Source organism: Malurus melanocephalus, unplaced genomic scaffold (genome assembly GCF_030028575.1).
Source record: "Malurus melanocephalus ecotype Western Australia unplaced genomic scaffold, MMel_1.1 scaffold_58, whole genome shotgun sequence".
Lineage (NCBI taxonomy): Eukaryota > Metazoa > Chordata > Aves > Passeriformes > Maluridae > Malurus > Malurus melanocephalus.
Window position 1 is genome coordinate 1,423,093 of NW_026623290.1, and position 25,678 is coordinate 1,448,770.

At 46.8% G+C, this 25,678-nt stretch overlaps 1 protein-coding gene across 3 annotated transcripts in view; it reads right to left on the reverse strand.

Annotated features, from left to right (window-relative positions):
* Nucleotides 1-25,678, reverse strand: part of NTRK3 (neurotrophic receptor tyrosine kinase 3) — a 199,549-nt gene that overhangs the window by 41,867 nt on the left and 132,004 nt on the right. The window contains exon 13 of one of the 3 annotated variants that reach the window (XM_057365816.1): nt 20,610-23,345. The exons of the other annotated variants lie outside the window; for them this stretch is intronic. Coding sequence (XP_057221799.1) covers nt 23,227-23,345 — 119 coding nt within the window. The 3' untranslated portion in view covers nt 20,610-23,226. Of the gene's footprint in view, nt 1-20,609; nt 23,346-25,678 lie in introns of those variants that run through there. 3 annotated transcript variants of the gene reach the window in all.

A 25,678-nucleotide genomic window follows, 5' to 3' on the forward strand; every position in this document is an offset into this window, starting at 1 on the left:
CTCCTGCCACCATCTCCTCCACCATCTCCTGCCACCATCTCCTCCACCATCTCCTCCACCATCTCCTGTCACCATCTCCTGCCACCATCTCCTCCACCATCTCCTGCCACCATCTCCTCCACCCAGGCACCCGAGCAGGCACCTGGATCAACCTTGAGGGGATCACGTGTCCCACAACAGCACAGGAACCCCTTAACACATCAAAAATCTAATGGGAGACGAGCATCSTAATGGCTTTCATGCAATTAAAGCTTTTTAATTAGGAGTTGAGAGGCAGGATTATGGAGCTGCCATCTCTGGGCCCTTGGCTTGCTTGGGAAGATGGAYGCAGCGAGATTGCACGGGCAATGGGCCTTGTAATGAAAGATGCCTCTCTGGGAATTCCCACTGACCTTTTCTAATTGTTCAATAGACTGAAAACTGCTTCTTACCAATATTAATAATATTAGCAACATTAAGGCACAGGTTGGTAGGCGCATTCAAAATGGCTTTGGTTTCAAACCTGCARTGACAGCCAGGGACAACAAATCACACCTGGATTTTGCCTTCTCCACCTGGTTTAGCTGAGAGTTTAAGGGGTATCTTGAGAAATCTGGGATATAATGTGCTGAAATGTAAAGTGATGCACTTGGATGAGGAAAATCCTAACATAAGAAGAGCTCAAATGGCACCAATTTACTTCATAGAGTRGAGGAAAAGGGGTTTATCCACCTTGTCTTGGCAGGCATTTCTATAGCACTCATCACCACATCACCTTGGTCTCACTGTAGTGACAAACCTCGTRTTTGCATTCTTGGTGTCCCAAATAGCAGCAATCGAGAAAGCTGTGAGGAATGGTCTTGTACTAAAGGAGCCCAAGGACACTTAAAAAACCTCAGAAATGCAGCAATTGAAATTGGATTGTCCYGTTTGGTGTGAGATGGAGTTAAAAAGGAAACAGTCACAGAATAACCAGCAATACCATTTTAGAATTTTTACACTTCTGATGTGTAACATCATGAGAAGCAAGGCAAACCTCTCTTTCTAAACTCTCCAGGGTCTTGCCCRAAACTTTCAGCTCCCAATTTCTCCTCCCAACAACATCTTAATAAATGATCAGACATTTCTGAGAGCTGGCATCCAAACTGTGTAATTATGTCTACCTTATTAAAATAATATCCCATCTGTCTTCCAGACCAGATTTTGCAGCAAGTTGTTAGAGACACCTGAGAAGTTCCAGGGAAAATTTTTATGAAGAATTAAGGGTGATATTGTAGCARACAGAGCTGAACTGAGGGGGAAACAATCCTTTTGTGGTGGTGGGTTAGAGTAGCACGGCTGGATTTAGAGTAAAATTGGGTGGTTATAAAAATAAAAGGGTCCTGAAGTTAAGCACTTTGACAGCAACTGGACAATCTTAACGCAGAATCAGAAAAGTACATTTGCCAATCACAACTTCTCTCAACCTCAAACAGCCATAAATTTCACTCCATAGCAGTTAAGGCATAAATGCAATAATAAGCAAGTTCTAACAAATTGCTTTTTCCCATGCTAGAGGCCTAAAATAGTGAAGTTTAGACAAAATTCTCCCATTCTCGGTGAGATCAGCACTATGATYAATTCCAAACCACTATTTAGTACGGGTTTTAAGCACCAAGAAGCAGCAAAGTGTTATTGCGCTCACCTCGGAGCCCGGCCCRGCCGTAACTCACCAGGAAGGCCAAGTAGCCATGAAAGATGCTGCAAGGGCACCTCAGAGCTTCATCTGCATAAATCTGTTTACCTCCTCCTGGAGGAAGCCGAGCCCTGTCTGATAAACAGCTGGTGTTTATTTGTTTTAGGCAGGCAGCGCTGCGCTAGTTGCAGTCAGCCCCGTAGACAAGGTGTGCTCAAACTCAGCACCACTCTGCTTGTTTGGTTTTTTGGTTTTGTTTTTTTTCCCATGTACTATTAACTTATAAAAACAAGACAATTCGTAAGAAGATCCYATGCAGAAGGCACGGCAAGGCCTGACAGGAAAATAAGCAGAATTGACAGCATGATGGGAACTTGTTCAAAGGAGTGCTGTACCTTCAGGAAGGATGTGAGTGCCTGACACTGAACTAATCCCAATTTACAGTCAAACATTTCCAGTCCTTGTTTTGGGATCATTACATTTCTGCATGACACTGRAGGAAAGTTGGGCAGATTACCCGCCTTCCTTCTTGTCCATCAAGGTTAACACACAGAGAAGGTGTTTCAAAATTTGGCTGAATAGCCCATAAACCACATCAGAAAGCACCTGAGCTGCAGCTGGTTGGAAATGGCCCGTGACTTCAGCRCGTGGGTGAGTCAGAGCATTAGCAAGAGTGAGTCTGGGACACTGCACTCACTTTTTCACATGWGGCCTCCAAAGCCAAAGCAGAAAGTTTCCCTTTCTCTGGGAAAGCCAAGGCAGAAGGGTGGCAGCTTTGCATCTGCAAAGGGATCTGAACCTTCAGCAGGACAGCTCACTTGATCTGTGCTTAAAGTGAATTTAGGCAGGAAAGTGGCYCTCTGAAACCAGAAACTTCTTCCTGCCTCTCATTGCTCCCATGTTTTCCTTGGTCACATCTGCTCCTCTCCTCGACAAAAACACCTTCAGGTTTGCTAAATTTGTGCACCCAGCACAGCAATGGGATACAGGGAAGAAGAAGAGGGAACAAGGTTAATTCTGCTTTTCTCAAACATCAGTCAAATGTCCTGATGGTTCACTTCTGCACTGGCCCTTGTGACAGAGCCTGGAAAAGACAGAATTTTCCACATTCATCACTGGTTCAATGATTCTTCTGCCATATTTTAATCTCATATTGCAGAGTGTCTATCTCATGGCAAGGTCAAGGCAAAAAGACCCCGACCCAACCTCCAAATCCCAGGCAGAGCATCTGGAGCTGGGCTCTTGGCTGTGTGCAACAAAAACACCTTGTTTTGAATAACCATCACTTTTCAATCACACGAGAGGAAATCAGGAAGTTGTATGAGTACATTTCATGAATCTAATTTTCCAATTACTGTCTCATTTCTAAATCAGTCCTGGGCATCAGACGAAGAAGAGATGGGTTCAGTGACACTGCAAATTTTGCATTTCAAATTCCCATCACAACCAGCATCCTTAAAACCATGGTTTGCTAATACTCTTGAAACCTGGATGCACATGATTGTGTTTGGGCACAGACGACTACAGTGGAAGGAAAATGGACAAATCAAATTCCAAACAAAGTGAATCATGAGCAGTGYCAGTACTTAATTTAGAGCAAAATGCAAAACCACTAAGTTTAAATCATTTATACCAGGCCAATTTCAACTGTTAAACTAATTAATTTCAATTAATTCCTCACATCCTCTGTCAAACTCCTGAACAGTGAGCAGTCTGTCTTGTATTTCTAGTGGGTTTCCTCACCCTGGACTATTAATTCTCAAGCAAGATGYAGCTTTCTGATACAACAGAGCAAAATTATAGATATTTCCCCTTTTAGTTTTGCCACCCTCTTTATCAGAAGATTTGCCTTCTAGCCTAGAAAAGACCAATATMAATTTTCTATAAATTTTTCTTCTCCCCCTCACATGTGACCCTAAAGGGGTCCTTTCCTGCACCTCTCCATCACCAGCTCCTCCCTCCCTTTGCTTTTTCACATTCACTCTTTTTCTTCTTCTCCTCTATTTTTTGCCCCTCTTGCTCTTCAAGCCCTTTTTTAAAGCTGACTTATTTTAGATCTGTTTCTAGGCTATCCTGATTTGGGTCTGATCCTGGGCTCTTTGTAGATATGGCCTTGATTTTCATAAGCTTCTAAAGCCTCATTTGCATCAACAGCGCTTTATAAATGATAACAACAATGACATTTTTCAGTAGTGGCTGAGTCATTTGCTGTAACAACTAATTTATGCCAAAGAACTGTCTCTTTTCTTTCYACATAAGTTGTCCACAAAAAGGTAGCAAAGTCCTCACTTAGTCAACGTGATTCATTCATTTCCTTCTCGACGCCGCTGAAATAACTCTTGTGAATAAACGCCGCAACGGCTCCGCTGCTCYGCCACAATTAAAATCAAATAAACAAAGCTCACAATTTACACTGGAAACCTTGTCACCACCACATTTGAGTACCAGGCAGAGAGTCTTTCATGTCAGGCAGTCAATGGCAGCCTGGATGGGGACAGAACGCGTGGATGAGTTAAGTGATGAACCTGATCGGAGCAGAGCACGCATTGGGCAGGTCAAAAGCAAAAAGCCCTGCCACTGGAGGGCTGGAAAAGCATTTTCTCTCTGATTTCTATCACATAAAGACAAAGTAACAAAGGTAACACACAGGCAGGCTGCACAGAGCCAGAGTCTCCCTCCTCACCCCGTGCAAATCCATCAAAGTCAATGGAGGATATTGATTTCRGTCACGGACTGCTGTGAAGCACATGTAAACAATGGGAGAATCAGTCCCACATCATTTTAAAAAATTGAGACATAAACAGGCTGTTGCTTATCTCTGCCTGGACTCCAGGTAGGTAGCCCTTCCCTTCTGGTGGCTTGTGTCCCAGCTCTGACATGAGCCACCTCTGGGAAAGGGCCCAGGTACACGTTCCAAGCACTCGGCACGATGCCCAGACRCTGGTTCTTTGCCAAGCTCCTCTGTAAGGCACCCTTCAAGGACTTGGACTCAAAAAAAAGTCGTTCTGACACAAATCACAGASATTTATGTAAAGCACATCTGAATCTTTGGGAACCTGGTGGAGYAACCACAGCCTTCAGCTCAGCCAACGATCGTACTCCTTCATAAAGACCTTAAGAGAGCTATTTTATGTTTCTGCAGTCCTTTTCATTCTCTCACCATCCGCTTCATTCCTGGGGAGCAGCACAAGGCACAAGTGCAGATCCCAGGTGGGAGGGAGGCTTTATTGCTCAGCTGACCCAGCAGACCCACAGCTAATGCACTACACGCTGCTAAATGGACCTTGGTAAAAAATAACAGCCCATGACGCATTTAGCTAGACAATTTTGGCTAAAAAATCACCCAGTTATCCCAAACTACGCCAGGAGCTAAAGTTCAGCGCCGTCAGGCTCAGGAAAACAGGAGATGAGCAACCTGTGCGTGCCAGATCTCTGATGCTTTGGAATTACCTGACATGCACCACTTCCACACGTGGAATTACCTCTGGCAATCAGGACAGCACCARCTCCTCTGGCTTTTGCTGCTGCAACAGCAGGTGGAGAGCAAGSCCTGACCCAAAGTGCTGCCTTTCAGCTGCCAGTGACTCCAGCCAGCCCTGATTTGAGAGAGGGATGCTGCACAAGAGCCCTCAGGCTCCAGAGAGGGGTGTGATTTGCAGCAKGGAGCCACTGGATTAGCACCCTCGGAGCTGCAGGAGCGGTCCCAAAAGCACCAGCACTGAAAGTGCACATGTACAGAGCTCCTGGAGCTGCAGGGAAATGAAAAGGCAGGTTTTGTTTGTGTATCTGTTTGTGTAAAGGAGATGACACAAAATCCAAGCACAATCATCCCTTAAACCAACAACTCATCAGAGGCAACTCCAGAACCTGCCAGGGTCCCTCACCACAACCCCCTGAAAACCACTTGGCAGCTTTACCTGGTGTGACACACCTGCAAAGTTTAAACCCAAACCCAGGCAAACTCTCATWTTCTTCATGGAAAAAAAKGAAAATCTGAAAAATAATGAAGTTAGAATGTGCTCGGCACCATTCCACAGTCACTGTTTAAGCAAAAACTTCTGTCCCACCTTAAAACACCAGCTCCAGAGGGGACACTTGGGCTCTGCCTTTTGAATACAAGGGTTAGCAGCCAGCTGGCATCTTCTGAGGATGAAGAATATCAAGACACGAATATAGAGGGAGAGGAGTGGGCTGCAGAGGTCTTTGCACTGGGTGAAACATGGCAACGAATCACAAAAGGGATTTAGACAAAGCACCATCCTCACCAAGTCACCGACACACTCCAGCAACTCTTGGAAACAAGAACTGGGATTCTTGGCAGGGTGGGAGGAAAAAGGAAAGAGAGAGGAGAAGGGAGTCTTTCTGGTGAGCGTGTTTTCTTTCCACCAGCCAGGCCCCTGGGTCCCCTGCTGCCAAAGCACTCAGAATAAAACATTAATTCAATACCACACATTTAATTACACATTATTTGAAAGTGAATTTATTTAACAGAGGAAAACAGTCTTCAGAGAGCATCTGCCTCCCTCAGACTCATGCGTCTGCAGGGAGGGGGGCTTGGAGAGGAGATAGGAGGCATAATGGCTTGTTTTACATCAGCAGCTATTGCTGTGCAGTTCATCCCTTCAGAAGGGGAGATTTTAAGGAGATAGAGCTGTGTTTTGCAGGAACTTACCGGCTGATTTGATTTTCCAGCTAGTTTTCACTTGATTGGAAAGCGCTGCTCAGACAGATACCACTTGTCTTTCTGTTTTACTGTTTTTCCAAGGGAAGGGAAAAAATTACGGGTGGAGGGTTGGAGGGGGATTTCTGCCCCTCCAGTGACAGTCAGATTTCAGGCTTAAGGCTTTAACAACACYGTAATCAGACCCGTAACAGCATCCTATTGCTGAGGTGGAAAACCAGAAGAAAGCTGGAAGTGACAGGGTCCCAGCAGAGCCTTGCAGCTCRGAYAATATCTCCCARCAGAACACAAAGGCTTACCTGCCASYCCTGAGTSCCAGGGGCTCTGGGATCCTAACCTGGGAGCAGAGCCAGGAGCAGGCAGTGTCCAGCCTCACATTTCCCACCAGTACAGACAAGAACAGACCCCAGTGCCTGGTGCAGGCAGCAGCCCCTYCATGGCTGAGCTCTTGCTGTCCTTTGGCACCCCGACAATGTCCCAGCAGGAGGATGTCACACAGGGCTGTGTTACCTGGCTCGTGCCACAGGAGTTTTTCTCCCAACCCTCCTCCCTGCACTGGCTCTTCCTCACCCTCCCTAACCTGGGAGCTGCACAGAAAATCTCCCTCATCTTTGCACCAGCCTTTATCAGACCCACCCCAGAGCGACAAACACAGACAAAAATGTGCTGTGCACCACCACTGCTGCCTCCAAAAGATACCAACTCAGCCCAGCCATTGCTGACCCCCACAGCAGGATGTGTCCCTGACTGACAGACATCCCACAGTCCATCACCACCCTTTTTGGCCTCACCAGCCAAATTCTGCAGGTGTCATCCCCATCCCAGCCATCCACACCAGTGCCATGCTGCACAGAATGTAGATATTGCATCCCAAAGGTCACAGCTTGAAGCTTTTCCTGAGTAATTCTGAGTATTTAGGGCGTTTCAATGCTWTTATTTCAATGTTGCTCAGTCGCTGCCCTGATCCACGGTTTGAAGGATCTAGCCCATACCACAATTTCTAAAAAATTCCAGACACAATGAATATGTTCTGGAAACTATGTGGCTRTTAGAAGGGTGGCACTAAAGAAAAAGGTGTGGTTTGGAAATGGCTCAAGTACTGTACTAAAACTGTGATCCCCACTGGAAAATCCACTCTGGACAGAGTAAGAATTGGCCCGAAAACTGGGTGCAAAATGGAGAAGTATTTTTAGACAAAATGCAGTTTCCTCCAGATGTGGAAATGCACAAAGACTTTCAAAGAAATCTGTTGTGACAAAATTCCTGGACCGTCTCAAAGCAGGAAATTTGGTGACGGGGCCTTTTGTTCTGCTTTTTTCCAGCTAGAGCTCCAGGCAGGTTGGAAGTGCTTCTGATTGTTGCCATCCTCACCATCATCACAAAGGAAAAAGATAATTTTGAAAGAAATACAGCATCATCTACTTCTTTTTTCTTTTTTTTTTTTTTTTTTTTTTTTTTTTTTTTTGCCTCTGAACTCCGGGCAGTAACAAAATTCCTTGCTCCATGCCCAGTCACTTTCCCACCAAAAACTTCGCTTGGTGGTCATTAAACAAGTGGCTAACGCATCCAAACCCACGGAACAAGAAAATTCCAGAAGTGAGGCCACATGGAGTAAAAACATGAGGTGTTGAAAGACAGATCTCGGGCTCARGTTATGATTTCATTAGGAAGTCGCTCTCTAATTTGCCCAATTTCCATCTCTCTCCTTCCTTCCCACCTCCTCCAGCTCCCTTTCTCTCAGGACTGACACAGGAGGTGTTCTCATGTGTTTGATGAGGTGTTTTCTCCAATTCATGTTTTCCTAACACCCCAAATGGACTTTGTTCCGTCTCTGTTCCTGCCTGAGGTTTCCTTGGCTTTCTCTCCTGCCTGCACATCCCTTTYTCCATCTTGCCAACTCCTCCTGCAGAAGGAAACCCCTGAAGGAGGAGTAATGTGAGACAGCTCTGCCTGCTGGGCTCTAAAATTACTGTGGTTTGGGTGATTTAGGCTATTGTTAAGAGGCAGCAAATTATGCAGAGAGGGATAAAGAGGAGGAGGATCGTACAAAGGAATTACTAATCTGATGGGGAGAGCAGCTGGTCCTCATTTAACCCTCCAGGTCTGTGCATGATTGGGGCTTCCTGTGCTCCTCTGGCCTGTGCCTGAGTCAAAAATAGGATGCAATGAATTTTGTGTCGGTGCTCCCGTGAGGCTGCACACCAAGAGAAATCTGCTTTTCCTCCCAGGMTCCTCTCACTGAAAAATAAGAAAAAAAGAGGAGGGTAACAGCAGGGAAGGTCTGGATGAGAGAAAGGAGTCCCTGGGTCCATCCTGCAGAGGAGAGCCCTGAAAGGCAGAGACTCCAGAGCTGTTCATGGTGGGATCCAACTTGTTCCCCAGGCACAGGCTGCACACCTTCCTCTCCTTGGCAGAAGAAGATCTCTTTGAGGAGTCAGAGATGGACCAGAAAAAGGTCTCCTTGGGTTGGGCTTTGGAAATCCCTCATCACCAGCAGGTCAGCACTATTTAAAGAACCACATGCTCTTATTAGAGCATCCTTCCCTGTGTCCCTGCTGCCTCCTGCYCTTACTGTGGTTATAAATGAGAATTCAGTTTGGGTTATTGTCTCTGACACTCCCAGCATGGGGACATCATGGCTGATAAAACAATATAGATTTGTCCATTTSTCTGTCTGTCCTCCTTCAGCAATGTCTCACACCACTGTGAGCCACATGGTTGGGGTGAATTTTCACAAAATTCACAAACTTCACTGAGTGCAAGATGGGAAAAAAAAAGAATCCGATGATTTTCTCCAGTGGCCGAACATCAGTGTCTGCACCAGAGGAAATATACCCAGCTAATTCTTCTTAAAGGCYCTGGTGAGACTCAAGAAAACATTCTGCAGTGCTGGTAGCCTCAAAAGACATGATAAATTGCAGAGGGTGAAAAGGTGCCCGTTCAGCTTTAACCAAACTGTGTTTGAGCACTGGATAATTGTTAAGCCTTTATTCAAGGCACATGGAAAAARCAACCTATGAGGATCTTCASCTACAAAAACAAGATTATWTWTATTTTTAAAATATAACCTATATGGCTTAAAAGCTTAAATTTAAATGCATATTCTGAAGTTTTACAGCAAGATCACAGTGCTAAGTGGAAAGGACAGGAATCAGCAAGGTTGCTGGGGAAGGTGGGAAAGGGTGATACTGTTTTGCAATTACCTGAGGATGCAGAGGAACAAAAAGAACCTCCCAAAGCTTGTAACAGCAATTTGGAGATGAATATATGTGGGTGGTGCTGCAGAGCATAGAGTGGAGTATAATGGTGGAAAGATCTTCAATACTTTCAGCTGTTTCTCCTCAATCTTAGGACTGSTCTCATTTCATCCCAAAATACCTAAAACAAGTCTATATATGTTGCTTTCCTGAACTGCCTTAATTGGAGGGCCAACATCAGATATTGGGAAGGCAAAATGAGAGACCAGTGCCCACTAATCCAATCCATCAATCTCCCTACAAATCCTATTTCCTTATTGCAATCCAAGCTTGGAAAGTGACCCCAAATTCAGCTTGTGTTGAAAAGGTCACCTTRAAGTCTTTYCTTTATCAATCAGAGTTTAAATCAAGTCTCTTAACCTTTTTCCAGGGCAGATATTTTTCAAGCAGGTAGAGGGAAAACCTACCCAGATCAATATCTGAGTGCATATGAGCACCCAGAGTTCAAAACTTCACTCAGACTTCTTGCATTTACCCAGCCAGGCTGCAATTCCCCTGCAAACAGAGCTCACATCAAGTCATCTGAGGTCTCCAGATTAGAAACTGGAATTGTAGAGAAAGAAGAAAAAAAAACCCCAACAAAATAATGAAGGAATGAATAATTACCGAGCTGTTAAAAATCACATCTTCATTTCTGGAAGGAGTTCAACGAACAAAAAATTCCTACGCTGCCCACTTTGCTTCATTTATCCTTTCTTAATGGATAGTGCTGTTTCTCTGTGGCATAAATTGCAGTCTCTCTGTCTCTCTGCTTCTTTTCTCTCTCTAGGGATTCCTCTCTCAAACACATCCCRAATCAGGAGAGGCTCTGGGCATGTTTGGGACCTTGGCCCCAGTCAGAGCTGGTGAAAAATCCCTCAGTCTATGATGCTGCAGCAGGGAGGACTCTGGTTCCTGCCTTCAGCATTTCCTTCCAGACCATTAGCAGCCATCCAGGAAAACACAGGTGATTAAGAGTGACTTCCAGGACACACCACTTTCAACCTCTTTCCAGCTGRAAACACTTTTAGCACCATCTCTTTTCTATYTCTTGCTCTTAGGGCAGGTTTCCAYACAGTGTTTTAAATCCTCCACCAATGCTTCYACCCCTGGTCATTAATCTCAGATGCTGACCCTTCTCAGACATTTGTGGAACATCTCAGTGTGCTACATCCACTGAATTTCCCTCAGACGGGCACTGAGCTCCTCAGGGAATGCCAACACATCAGCTCAGTGTGACTTCCCACTACTTCAAGCCTCGTTACTTTGGCCTTTCCAGTTCCTACCACAACATCCTTCAAAGTTCAAGAAGATTCACAAGAATTTCCCAGAGCAGACACTAAACTCCTTGATCTCTTGTCCCCATTGTGTCCACCACCTTCCAACTCTCATCCATCTGCCCAATTTTCAGCAGGAAAATTAAAATGTCAGCAAAGAGCTTGGCAAGTGGTGTGCATGCCCCCCTCAGGATGTGCTGTCCATCTGTGGAGGATGCTCACCTGGTCCTGTGTCCTTCAACAGCTGGTYACTGACACGAACTCTTCGTCCTTCATAAAGTTGAATGTAATTTTGGCACATGAAAAATGTTTAATAATCCTTCTGTCTTCTTTCTCTGATCCAAGTTGGCTTTTGTTCTGTCATCAGTCTAAGTTCTTCATGTATCACTCTCATGATAAACACTTTCTCCTCCAYATCCTCTGCTCCAGCTCACTGTTTTCCTCAAAACTCCAAACCCCTCCTTGATGTGAGGCCAGTTTTGCTGTTTCTGAGATGCCCACGTGCAAAAGAACTTTCCTGTCTGAAATACACCCTCAGCATCCGTATGGCTGCTGCCTTCCATCCCTTTGTTTTCTCCTGCATCTCCCTCTCCTTTCATTGTGACTTTCTAGCAGTTCCCTGTTAYGGTCTCAATCTCTTGCTCAGCCAGCCTGGTGTGTGTCAGTCCCCTCATGCTGCCTTTTATTATCTTTATTTTTACCAGACTGAATGTTTAGGGCAGCCTCCCCAGCTGTGTGTGACAGAGCARCATTAAAGCCCATTCTGCATTCCCCTGCTCTCCAAAAGCCAYTGGTTTTGTGTGGCTGCCCTTTCTGCAGACCTTCCCCAGCACTCCAGCTCCTCAGGGAATATAATCACCTCAATTTCAAGTGTATTTATTACAGCTACTCAATTTCCTTTAATCTGTCGTTTCTCCTTCTCCTCTCCCCCCCACGATTGCTTTCTTTTCACGGAGCTGTGAGTGTGCTGGAGGRGGATTTTCCCTCTGACCCTGTCTGCCTGCTCCAGCCCCATCCCTGTGCACCGACCATCGCTCGTTACCTCGTGCCTTAATGAATGTGCCAAGCCCTTTGCAAACCAATGCACGTGTCACAGACAGCAGCTCCCACTGCTGACCCCTCGGGACTAATTGAGGCAGAGAGCACAACACTTTCAGGCACAAATTGCCTGGATCATCAGCACTGAGAAGGAAAGAAGGACCGAGGAACCCTCGCAGGCCTGTCTGASAGAAGGAAACATTAATGACAGAGTGCTCGTGTCTGCCTGAGTCTTGTAAAACAACACATTTCTGGGCAGGGGAACGATGTTTTTATGTAGGGAATGCATGTCCCTGCAGTGACAAGGCTGAGTGCAAAACCACAAGCATCCCTTCAGAGCTGGAGCTGCATGAGCCAGAGCAGCCCCAGCTGACACCAAAACTGTCAAGGAGCCCTCCCCGAATGTTCAGCCGTGTGAGCACGCACACCTCCCGAGGTTTAATTGGTGTATTAATGCATTAAAGCACTGACACAAACAAACAGGGACTGCTTTCATAAGCTACAAAATCCTTGAGTACATTGTAATTAGCTGGGCTTGTTAAACCACTTAATAAGCAATAGATAGCACGTGTCTGATGCCCCTGCGCCTCGGCTCAGAGGGAAAGGCAGGCAATTGCTTAAATGGGAAATGTGTTCAGCTCTCAGGTGAATCCTAAGAACTGCTCCCCTGACACAGGGAACTTCTGCCTAGAGCAAACAGATCTGAGCCCAGGTCACTTGTCRCTGTCCCCACTCCTCCCTCAGTGTCCTGCTGCCACCAGGCAGCTCCCAGGCTGGGTCTGGGGGTTTTCAAGGAAAGGTGGGAAGGAGCCAGCAAGTTACCACCAGGACTTTGCTGTAATCACCCCTTCCCCACTCCCTGGAGAGTCCCAGGAAAGGGGGAAAGTCAGCAGGGACACAACCATAAGAGGCAAGGCAACTGTAGAGTTACCCAGCATCCCTGAATGCAAAGGGGCTTTAATTTTATCACATTCCCAGCTTCCTCCCACAGCACCAGCACCCGTCCACGTGCCCCCGTGCAGTCCAGCTGGCTAGCCAGCTCCAAATTTAACTTTCCCAGCACATCACCACGCAGCACCGCAGCTCTGCGAGAGCGGGCAGAGAGGCTCCCTCAAACACCGCCCCCACCCCGGTCCACCACGGGGATTCGCAGCTCCGCAGCTATTCCGAGATCCCAACTGGATTCTTCTTTTCATCTTTGTTCTGCCTCCTATTCTAGTGCTGAACCCCAGGCCTGCTGCCTTGGAGCCTCCTCCAAACGCTGCATTCATCCATTTTTAAAGGTGACCTTCCAACTTTAAAGGAAGTTAGCAAGCCTCACTGTCTTCATTTGCCCTCTCCTTCTTTTCAACCTGCTCTTTATTACGAATTAAAAAGGGGGCTGAAAGGTTTTCTCTATTAAAAAATAAAAGCTTTAGAAAGAGCACATGTTTCCAGATCATTTCTCTCCCAGTTTCTGCAGAAAATGCCTTGCATGTCAMGGTGTTTGCTCACTGCAAACTATCACCTGATGCTCTGATTTGGCCACTCACCTGACTTTGGGGGGTGCCTGTCACCCCCACCCCACCACAGGTCACCCTCTCCCTTGCTCTCTCACTGCTGTTTGAAATGTTCTGGGTGAAAAATAACTTGTGAGTGAGCAGAGTTGGGAGTGGGGTTATTTTTAACTTGGGCCATAGCAGACACTCAGGCTAGACTGCGGCCTCGTCAGCTCTTGTGCTGGCACAAGTGAAGGGCAGCAAATAAATGAAGTTCTCTTTATTTCACCTCACTGCCAAAAGTGCATTTTACAAGCCCTGGGGCCGTAGAGGAATGGAATGGGAAGGTGTCTCCAGCCTGAGCAGTGAGATTATTCTTGCCAATGAATTGGTGACGGTAATTAAAAAGGAAATAGCAAAGCAATACGAGAGTTTCCTGCTGCTGTGGCACCACATTTTGCCATTTAATCAGGACAAGCAGAATGTGTATTTTTACTGTAACACAACTGATATAAAAAAAGAAAACTGTGATCTTATAAAAGGAAAGCTCAACTTCCAGCCCTTCTCTTGAATTAAGGAATCAAACAAACAGCAACAGCAAAGCACAAAGAAAATAAACCAAACAATCAGTCCCTCTTCCTCCCTTTCCACTGTTTTGGCTGTCAGTTCTGCTGCTATCCACACAGGTTATGTTGGCCATTCCTTTTTGCCAAGAGGTCAGGGCACCACAAATCAGCATCATACAGCCAAGCTCTGGGTTTAATCATCAGCATTTCCTTCCATCCAAAAATGATGGACATTTTCTGAGCCAAGCACATCTGCCTGCCAGGCATGAGGCWCACACCCACAAACTCATTTCGTGCWGACCACCAAGTGACCACAAGTGAGCAGGAGTCCTTATTCACAGCTGGCTTGTGCCACACCRAGCCTGGAAGTGCCAGGAAAACACCCAACTTCACTCCCCAAACCATTCAATAATCCCCACCTGCCACTGTTTGCCAGACTGAGTGTTAATCCTTACACCCTGCTCCATCCCATAGCATCCCCAGCACTCTTCCATTCTGCTTCCAAGCCAACATGTCCCTGCTTTTCCTGGCAGCCCCACCATGCTCTCACACACTCACTGGGACGCACGCTTAACCTCTTCAAAAGCCAACCATCGAGCTGCGCAACAAGGGAAGCAGCTGATTATGCTCTTGATACAATTATCTACTGAAAGTAGGTGAGTAGTTCAGATTTTCAGGAGAGAAAGAGGGCTTCCCAAAGCAAAGGCAAGATTTCAAGGAGGTACTGCCAGGTCAAGATTGAGTACAATGCATAATGGAAGGCTCCTCGCCTCACAGCCCCAGCCTTTCCTTGGCTCTGATGCTCAGTTTTATCTTTGGGCAATGAATGATTCATGGAGCCTTAAAATATATATAATCCATATCTCCTAGAACAAAGAGTCTTTTTTTTCCAGGGGGTTTTAAGGGAGCAGGGAGCAGTATGTGTGCTGCCTGCACTTGGGCTCGGATGTCCCTTGGGAAAGGACCCTTCTGGCTCCTCATTTCTTCCCCAACCCCAGCAGCTGTTCTGAGCTCTCTCYGTGGGAGACCCCAGCTCAGTCTGTGTGACACAGGGAGGTGCTGCTGAGGGTCTCACACCCAGAGCTGCTGCCTGGAATCACACCCAGCTCAGAGCCAGGCTGTTCTCATTCATCATCGTCAGAGCACTGTGGAGCACTTCAATCATTTAACCAGAACTGCAGACAGGGGAGCTGCAGCAAAAACTCACCTCCATGGCACAGCCTAATCCCCTGAAGGCTTTGCCATCCCAGCCTCCAGTCCTCTGCCTCGGGCTGCAGATCTCATTTAAAGAATGTGTTTCATCCCTTGGAAATCCAACAMCGCCTTCCCATGAATATTTGATTTCTACTACGCATGCAAACACAAACGTACACACTCCTAGCATCACGATCAGCGAGCCTCTACTCACTTCTCCAGACAAGAACACCAACTTTGGACAGTTCCAAGGATGCCTTGCCAAAGGCACTTCCTTTCCAACCGAAGAGATGACCATCCTGCTGTTTCTTGCTCAGGAACCTAAGCACAGGGCTGGGGAAGATCTGGTGAAAGCTCCAACCAGTGAGGACCTACTCAGATGGGAAATGAGAGGTGGAGAGGTCTCGGAGAGGGAGGGCTTGAAGTCCTYTGTGGCTTGTGTCCCTTGTGGGACACCTCCCTGCCCGTGCTGGCCACCAAGAGCCCAGCTGGATGGCAAACTGAGCATCACAGTGCAATAGAATTGTGAATAGTTCACAGAACTAAGGRGCACACATACCCCAAAGGGCTGAATCAGCCCCTCAGGGGAACATCCAAACAGATTCCTGTGCAGCCTTTCGATTTCAGTGGCCCTTTTGGGTCAAAGAGCCAGGTTTCAGTCTGTGTTGTATCCACAGCTCATGATCACCACATTTCCTTACTCTTGAGAGTCTTAGAAGAGACATTGTTGTTCCTTACCTGTGTGGGTGTACATGACAATATCATTTATACTCAGGTGTCTTCTTTTCTAAGGATGACTCTGCCTTTTTGGTGAGATATATTCACCTTCCCTTGTGAAACTGATATTGATATCATTCTGCCTTTTTTTGAGGTTGATGCCAGCATGGCTGAACCCAGAGAAGGAAATCTGGCACAACACGAGATACTTCATACATTACAGCCATGCAGAGAAGCTTAAGGACCTACAGAGAACRTTACCCAACTCCCAAGAGTCCTCTGTGAGGTTAACAAGATTRAAGTGAGCTCAGTCTGGTCACCAGGTGATACTTTTATCCAATATATCAGCGATTTTGTTACCTTTTTCTGAAGCTGTGGCCATTCAGATCTTCTGCTGGGATTGAGTGGTAAGGACATCAGATGGCTGCAAAAAAGGCATTCTGTCTGTGCTGGATGYGCTGCTGGCCCCAGGCAGGAGGGTCAAGGGACTGACAGTTTCCCACTGATAATGTCTAATGCAGCCAGTTGTTGTCGATGCATTTAGAGCAGATCCATCAAAATAATTCCTGCTAGAGGYCTGAATTCAGCACATTACACACCACAGCTTCCCAGATGGAGAAAAATGACACTTACCTGTCTGAAAGTGAGGTCCCTTCTCAGTCTCCTGCCATGTCTGTGCATGGTGAGATGTGCTGGCTTTGGGGGACTCGTACCTCTGGAGTTGTCCCAGCAGTGCTGAGCGTGTGACTGGAGCTTCAACACTCAAACTTGCAAACCCTCTGGGACCCCCCGAGAAACAAAGGTGGCTCGGGAAACACAGAGCAAACCTGCAGAAACCTCCAGGGAACTGGACCAGGCACTRTCAGGGAAGAAGTGGCCATGCAGAACTGCTCCTATCACGCCCAAATATCACCTGGCACTGACACAGCGAGCCCAAAACGCTCTGCTGGTCCAGAATAGCTAAAATTGCCAGGCAACAAGGCCTCAAGAGGAAAGCTGAGCAGAGGCATCCTTCTTTAGCCTGGCAAGATGAGCTCACGTCAGCGATGTCTGGAGTGTGCACACTGCATACAATGTCACCGTACGTGCCTGACAGTGGCACCAGGGACTGGATCCTGGCAGGACCTGGCCTTGGATACATCAGCTTCCAGGACCTTGAGCTTCTCCTCTCTCGTATCAGAGGTTGCAATGTACTCCCCCACCATCACCAGCCTGGTGCATGGACTGCAGGCATCCATCCATCCCTCCCTCCCTCCTGCTCCCAATTATCTTAATAAACAGCCTGGCCATAGCTCTGACTCACTTAAGATAATGATGACCTGGCCACAATCAGTTTATTCAGACATCCTGGCAGTTTAGCGAGCTTAATGCAACTCCAGCCTGGCTCTCCCTGACTCCTCATGAATGAGCCTGACCTGCAGCAGCTCAGCTGATGGAAACCCACACACAGGTCAGACACRGGCTGCTCCCACAATTCAGACTGGAGCCATCAAAGCTACTTGCCCTGAAAACAAGCTCTTAACTGCTACAAAGGCCCAGGCAATTATAGTTTTTTTTTTTGTCTTCAGAAAGACCTGTTGGGATGGTGCTATTCCCAAGGCATGAAAAAGAGACACGGGGTTAGGGACAACCCCAAAAAACAGATGATTGAGGGGCGTCTCTGTGTGCTGCATTTCTGGCTGCCTGTTTGAAAAATTCACTCACCCAACCTGAGAGCAAAACCAGCTCACAACATGACACACCATCACAACATGAATATTTGAAGCAAAAGCTTGGAAGAAAAAGGCCAAATACTCCGAAATAATAAACAAATGCTTGCAGAAAGTCAACTTCTCTGCGGGAATCAGGCACAGATCACAAATGAGTCACTAACAGCAGAGCAAATCATTTAACAGCGCTTGGAACAAACCCCTCCACTTTGTATAGAACAACCAAAATTTATTCCTGCTGATTAGTCAGCAGTTACACTCACAAGTTCAAAATAATACCAAAATTCAAATGCAGTTGTCTTGCAGTTGCACTCTGCTTTACTGCTGGAGAAGCCATCATCTTCTCTTTGCGAAGGAATCCTCCTGCAGTTATTTACTGGTGTGTGGGCTGGGATTCATTCTGGCTCTGTGGCATCACACCACATGCTGGCCCCACCAAGGAGCCTGCCTGTCATGAGGAAAGTACTGGGGACAGCACTGGAGAAACCACAAAAGACACAGGCAAAGCAAAATGCACCACAAGAGCAGAAGATACATCATCGCTTCACCAGGTAAAGCACATTTTCCACCTGTGAGTGTGCAGGTCTCCCATCAAACTGCGCCTTCAAAGCAGCTCTGTGCACTTCCCCCCAGTCTGTTAAATTTTCTCCCAGTTGCTTGGGCTCTGCAGGCCCTGGTGAATGCATGGTTAACAAGAATTCTTTGACTCATTGCACAAACAGCACCAGAAGCGCTTCCAAATGTTAAGAAAAAAATGAAATCGCTCGGCATTGATTTCTCGCGTGCTCTCTGGCTGCTGCTCCTCCAAACCTGTGGTTTTTAGCTTTAGCACTGTGCSTAGGCCTTTTTATCCTCTGCTAATGCTAGGCTTAACCCTGAGGRTCTGCAGCTTGTTCTGGGTACAGCTCAGAGCAGAGCAGTTTGCTGAGTCAGCCTCCTCTGACTGCCCACAGCKCCCAGGAATTCCCTGGACAGCAGGACACAGGTACAGGAAAAGGACAAAGCCTGGTGATAGGAAAAAACACCAAATTAACACCCCAAAAGAAGCTCCAACCTCTTGGGAAAAAAGGGGTGACTCCTAAAAGGCACATCTAAATAAACAAAAAAAGCAACGAAGAACATCAGGACTCGGTGCAATGAGGATAAGCACCTGTGGAGACTCAAAAAACTCTGATGGTGACCTACAGCACCCCACACCCCAAACACGGCCCTGCAGCCATTCTGAGCCCAAGGTCCCAAACAAKGATTCCACCCTGGASAGAGCYACAGTRCCAAAAMCACCCCGTGCCCATCATGCTCCCTCCAAGCAGGAGCAGAAAGAAACACCACTCCATCTCTTTAGAGGCAAAGTACAAYAAACCAAAACTTTGTTCCTCCGTTTATTCACACCCAGGCTCCACACTCTACAAGACATGAGGAGGCAGGGTTGTGATGTTCAGAAGGAGCTGACCACTCCTGCTAGAGGCCCACTGCCTGCACCCCACCAAAGCAGAACCCCAAGCTCCTTCATTAACAACTCTGTAATCAGCTTACGAGTCATTTGAAGCCAGTGTGCAGAGGGAGAGCAGCACAGAGTTATCAACTCATTGTTCAGCTGTCACGGAGAGCATGGAGCCTTCACACAGCTACAGCAGGCAACACAGACAACCACGAAGCAAGAACAGGAAGAAATAAGTGCCCAACCCCTCTGCAATGCCTGTTTAAACCAGCTCCTTTTGAACCAGCAGCACCAAAAATATTGTGGGAACTCAGGGGTAAGGAGTGAGTAGCCCTGAAACACAAAGCAAAGTGAACCAAAGCTGACCACACCAGCAGCCTGAGTAATTGCCTTAACCAACCCCTGTTTGCAAGGTTTCTGGGCTGTGAAACCTGGTAAYAGACCCTGCAGTAGTGGGGAAGAAAAGAGATCCCAAACCCTGTGTKTGTTTCCCACACCTCAGCAAGGAAAAGGAAACAGGGATGAAATCCAGCTCAGCTCGGCTGCTCATCCCTTGTGTAGGGTTATGTTGGGAGACAACCATTTCTCTCAGGCACTGCAGACATTTCTGGAAAGGTTCAGGTCCCAGCCATCACCTAATCCTGTGAGCCACAGCCCCCATCAATTCMAGAGACACACTCATGAGAAGGGAAGGTCATGGGAAATGCACTCAGAGCATCATTTTGAGACACTGACTTGAAAATCATGCCAGGGAGTTACACAAACAGAAGGATGCTGGAAAACATGTTTTCAATTTGCTCATCAAAACTCTCCCCAGGTTTTCTGAGAGGGTTCCAGCACCATCCACCAGTATGTGCTCAAACACACCCCCGGCCTCATGCCCACAGTCACCTGCAGGTTGGCACAGCAGCTTTTAGTTACACCAGTGACATCTCCTGCCAACAAATCTAACACATAACCACCCAGAAACACCCTCGTGCCAGGCCCAAAGGCTGCAGAATGGTTCATCTCTGCTCCCAGAGCATCCAACCACCCAGACACGAAATCCTAATGAGGAACCTGAGCACAGAGCTCACCTGTGCCCCACTGGCTCGACACCAAACACRTCCCTGATAGCTCAACATGAGATGAATTGTTCCTGAGGAGGGGACAACAATCCAGCACCCAACGGGTGAGCAATTTGCACAGCCAAGCAAGGAGACCTGAAGCAACAGCAGGTCCCGAAACAAAAGCAMTGCAGCCAGAACAATCTTTCACAATCAAGCTCCCTGACAGATAAAGCTTCAAATAAAACTTTTCCCACTAACTATAGAAACTTGTCTTGGCAAATCCTGACACAATCTCCCTGCAGCACCAGCTCGTCCCTGAGAATACGACCATTTTATGCTACAAAAAGCAACAGGTTGTCAACTGAGATCGTTAGCAGTTAAGCTCTCAGGCAAGAAAACATCTTTGTGCCTGATGAGAGTGACAGAAACAAGAGCTACACCTGAGCAATGTTCCCATCACGACTGCAAATCCCACCCTCCGCACCCGCCAAAGAAGAAAACAAACCAAACTCCCCACACGTGGACCATCTCACCAAGAAGTAGACTATAGGACATRTCATTCTGAACATTTATTTATTTTGTCTTCAAAGAAGAGGCCTGGTGCAGCTGTTTCGTTAGAAAATAAAGTGTTTATTAAGAAACTAGACATTGAACACCCCTATAGTCTCTGTGAAAAGGGACCGTCCCATTTCCCATTAGCACAGGATGATAGTTATGGCAAGATAAGAATGCTCAAAGATGGAGGAAATCTCATTGACAGAAAATGAGGTAATGATTTACAATAATTAAAAATAAAATAAAATTTAAAAAARAAACATCCTTAAGACTTGCTACTTAAAGCCACCAATCGCAAACAGCCACGACTGGCTTTCGTTTTCAGCAGTGAGGAACCAGAGACTTTAATTGGTGTTAAACAAATTGAGACATCGATCACAGTGGGGAGAACTGCTTTTAATTATGTTGTAACGGTCCGGAGGATTTCTTCTAAGCAGAGATGGACCTGAGCTGCAAAATTCAACCCTTCYTCTGCTAGGGTGTTTGGATATAGGCTTCTGGTCCAGGCCCACAGATGCATCTCTACGAGTGATACACACAGTTGAGAGCAGAGTCCCCTGAACAGTGCTAGGGAGAGGAGACAGTTCAGAYGGACAAGACATCCCCGGGTCAGGTGGGCGACTTCCAGGAGATGGGGGAATTGAGTTCAGACAAGCACCCAGTGATTCACACGCTCGGTGAAGCTCCTCCTCACTCTGTGAATCTGCAGAATTGAGGTGTGGATGGCACAYGGCCGCAGGTCCCCTCTGGCAGTGCCCCTCTGGCGTTTCCAGCTCCGATGCGGGCAGCAAACGTTGCTGGGAGGTTTGGTCATGGTTTCTGAAGCCATCCAACCCGAGCCAGGTCTCCTCAYGCTGACACAGGTGCCCCCCTAAGGCGTGTCCGTCCACTTAAAGCGCTCTGCCACCGTCTCGCCAGTCCTCTGCTATTGCACTTGACCTTTTGATGCAAACGAACCACCAGGAGAAGCGAGAGAATGGAACATTCCCAGGGATATCCCTAGGGGATAATAAAACCTCCTGGCAGTGTCCAGGGTGGTTCAAGCAGGCCACCTGTAAAGGCAGGATGAAGCTGAACATCCCATTCTGAGGCTTCTGCCCAGTTGTGGTGGGGAGGGACCRTGACTCTTTCCAGTGGCAGTGACCCTTGAGGGCTGGTGATTTAGAGACACCCCTGATGTGATAAGGTCATCTCGGGCCACCAAGAAGGCAAGCAAAGCTGAGTGGCTGGTGAGCAAGCTCCTGGTCCAATACTCCTCTCAAAAGGATCTGGCCACACCTGAAGCTTTTGGAATAATTTTTGTCCCCTAGAGAAAATCTGCTTTGCTTATAGGTTATCACTGATATGTGTGAGCAAATCTGTATTTCCCGTACACGTGACATCCAGAGAGTCCAAGGAAAGCCCTGCAAGTTGCCACGAGGGCAGCTGGCTTCTCTTGAGGACACGATGAGAGGGTTTACTTTTCCATCTGAGAGGCTTTGGATGAAGTAAGACAAAAGCGGGATGGGAGTGGGGGACAGAATACAAATATCGGCCAGAACAGGATCGATATYCCTGTTTCTGCCAGAGAAGAAGCAACAGAACACTTTTGTGTTCCTCTCCTTCAGTCAGCCCAGCCTCGAGCTGGTGGTTCTGGGTTACAATCAATCTCTAGCGGGGTGGGAATATGGAGGAGATCTAAAGGGGGGCTGGAGAAGGCCCAGCAACRGGACCTGCGTGCGTCTGATACGCTTTTCCACTTGGCTTACTGCTCTAGTCCTGGCAAGGACACAGACCCTCCTGCGCTGTGGATTCTCCACCCACGCGGGAAGTCCAGGCAACTCCTCAGATAAAGCTCATCATTTAAGCAGCAGGGAGAGACCAGAGCACGACAACGATATAGTCAGATCCAACGAGCCGCTCTAACGCACACAGACAGACAGACAAACGAAAGAAGCCTCCTAGGATATGTGCACTTCAAAGATAACCACACTCTCTTCCCGTCAGAGAAGCAAGACACTTCTTTTTCTTCCCATCCTCATTCCTTCCAACATTTTTTTCCTGTGCAAGAACTGGGAGCGGGGCTGCCTTTGTTCTTACCAAAAAGTCTTCGTTCTGCTTTAGTTTCTTCCGGGCTCCCCGCCTTGGCTCGCTCTGGGAGACCTCCCATGGCAGCGCCATGCAAGAGGTGATGGCAGCATTCACTGGGTGTTGCGAAGACACAAGCTTACAAGGAAAACTCCAAGCAGGGAGGACATGACTAAAGATGTCAGTTTGGTTGGCTTGGTTGTTTGTTTTGTTTTTTTTTTGTTTTGTTTTGTGTTTTATTTTAAAGCAAAAGTACAATTATTTACTGTGTTATTAGGATGACTCCTTTCAACTGGGTTTTAATTCTCTTTATTTGCTCTCTCATTGCTGCTGTTGTGCCTTGCAGGAATATTTAACGAACACAGCGACCATTGGAGGAAAAGAACAACCCTGTTATCTGGTGACAGAAAACCACAGTTTCAGTTGGCTTTAACGTGTGTACAGGCAGGGCTGTGGAGTCCTATTAGGAGGAGACCTCAATCCATACAGACCACGCTTAGTGCTTCCCACCATTCTGAGGGCACAGCCTATAAACTTGACATCAGAACAGGGACTTTTAAGGAGTTTTTAAAAGCCATGACGTCCTTTGCTGAAATAAACACTGACATCCTCAACATAAATGCCTTGGTTAAGAGGTTTGGAATGTCCAGGGAGGCTTATTGGATTCAACATAATTTCTCTGAAACCTAAAGGGGGAAAAAAAACAGAAAAAAGAAAAAAGCAAAATAAAGTAAACGAAAAAACAAAAAAGAGCAAAACTAGAAAAAAAGAGAGAGATATCGACACACATGTAATTATATAAAAAAGAACCAAATGAATAACTAGCAAAAGGCTGCCATTAAATTAAAGCCAAAATGTCCTCTCCAGGCAGGGCTACCTCACTCTGTCTTTCCATAAAGAACAGGCAATCATTTCATGTGGAGCGTGCAGGCACAAGTGCTCTGAGGACAAGGGGCATGCAAGAGGTCTGGACAGAGAGCTGGGAACAACTCTTTTCTAGAGGTTCCCACTAAGTCCAAATTCCTACCTAGTCCATCTTTTCCCTAGGCAGACAGTGAGGAACAGGGAGACTCCTTCCCATGCCTACGGTTCTCTCATGGTTTATCCAATCTGGCATAACACTCCTGGAGCCAAAAAATACCATTGCAAGGCTGGGGAGACCTGACTCTCACAACCCCACAGACCTTTCTAAATCCCAGCTGTCCCATCTACACCAAACCCTGCATGCTGGAGGCATCTCCTCCTCACACAACCCCACCTCTCTAAAAGGGACCTGAAGGTTTAGGGTTTGCCAGAAACAAYGGCCAGATGAGAAAGAAAAATAAGGGAGCAGAGATCAGAGCCAAGCTCCTTCCTTCAGTCCACAAACTTGCAGGGCAAATAAAATGTTTTAAAGGCTTGTATCAAAYATCTCTTCAGAATGTTCCTGCCTTGGGATGCCCCAGCCAGGGAAACTCATTTGTTTGCCATGACCAAGACGTGTATGGCAGGATCTCGGGGATTTCTCTCATCTATCCCAAGTTCTCATGGGCCCAAAGGGTTTTTCCAAGAWAATTACTGAGATGTCTTGGCCACATAATTGCTCTAAGGATTAGAAAATACTCCTGCACCTCATACAGTCACAGGATCCTGGATCAATCAGCTAAGTTATCCCAAATCTGGCATCACTAGAGCAGCAYGGAGCAGCCTGGATGCCATTAAGAACTGATCTCAATAGGAAGAGTGTTTTCAAATAGATTACAAATTTTTCTCACACCAAATCTACACCGGCCAGTGGATTTTTTTCTTTTCCTATTTCTTCTTTCCTTTTTTTTTTCTTTTATATCCATTTGTATTTCTTCCCTACCCTGTCTTACTCCATCAGCACATCAAACACGTGCTTCCTTTGATGGACCTGAGGATGCAGACAAAAGCTGTTTGTTTGGTTTGGAACTGTTTAAACTTGTTTTGGGGGAAACTATCTGTTATTCTCAGTGGCCCTTAAGGGCCGATCCACAGGGGAGAGCAAGCCAGGCTCAGCTCCGGTTCATGTGTCATAAACAAGATTCATAGGCAAATTCCAAGCGCTGAAATATCATTAGTAGTGAGAAAGAGCTCAGCTCAACTCTCAMAGCTTAAAGTGATCAGAGTCACTGGGACACAAATAAACACGGCATCCCTGAACGTCACTATTTATCGTGTTTTGCTTTTTCATAATATAAATATATTTTATGGCCACCAAAGGACAGCTGGGAAAGTCTATCCTGAGCAATACCAAGGATCTCCAAGGAGAACTCCTGTCTGCTTTGTTTTCTTTGCGTTTTTCAGCTCTGCTAAATTAAGGCAATTTCRCTTCTGCCGGACCACATCCAACAGGCCTAAAAACCCACTGGGGACACACAGCCCCAGCAAAGGGACACGTGAAAGAGCTGCAAGACTTAAAGCTGGGGACATCAAAGGCGCTTTGCTCTCTGTCAGCAGCGCTGTGCTGCCAGCCCCAGCTGCAGGGAGGGACAGCAGGGTCTYTGCAGAAGGGGGTGCATGGGGAATACCCCACCCCTGACAGGATGAGGAGCGTGGCAGGAGCACAGCCCACATTCCTGGAACTGAAGGGCTGAACACACACCCCACTGGCTCRGGAGAGCAACCCAGCACCGGTCTTTTTGGCATCCTGATTTATAAAAGTCCCCAAAGCATCTGAAAAAAAAAAAAACAAACCCATGCTTCTCTCCTGACTGGTTTTCTCTCTCTTCCTCACTGCTGCTTCCCATATTGTACTGCTACYTTTAACCCCGTTCTCTTGTATGGAGCAGAAACCAACAAGGCTCTTGCGAGATTTATGTCTTCGTTGACAGATGGGAGATGGATGATGCTCACGGAGATGTCCAGGGTTAAAATGGGTGAATCTCAACAGGTTCASAGTTTGGATGCTGCTATGACAAATGTCGTCTACCATCACAGCTATTAGCTTCTGAAAAGCTGGCTTGGAAAAGTCTTAAAAAACGTGGGGGATTTTGCTTCACTTTTTTTTTTTTTTTTT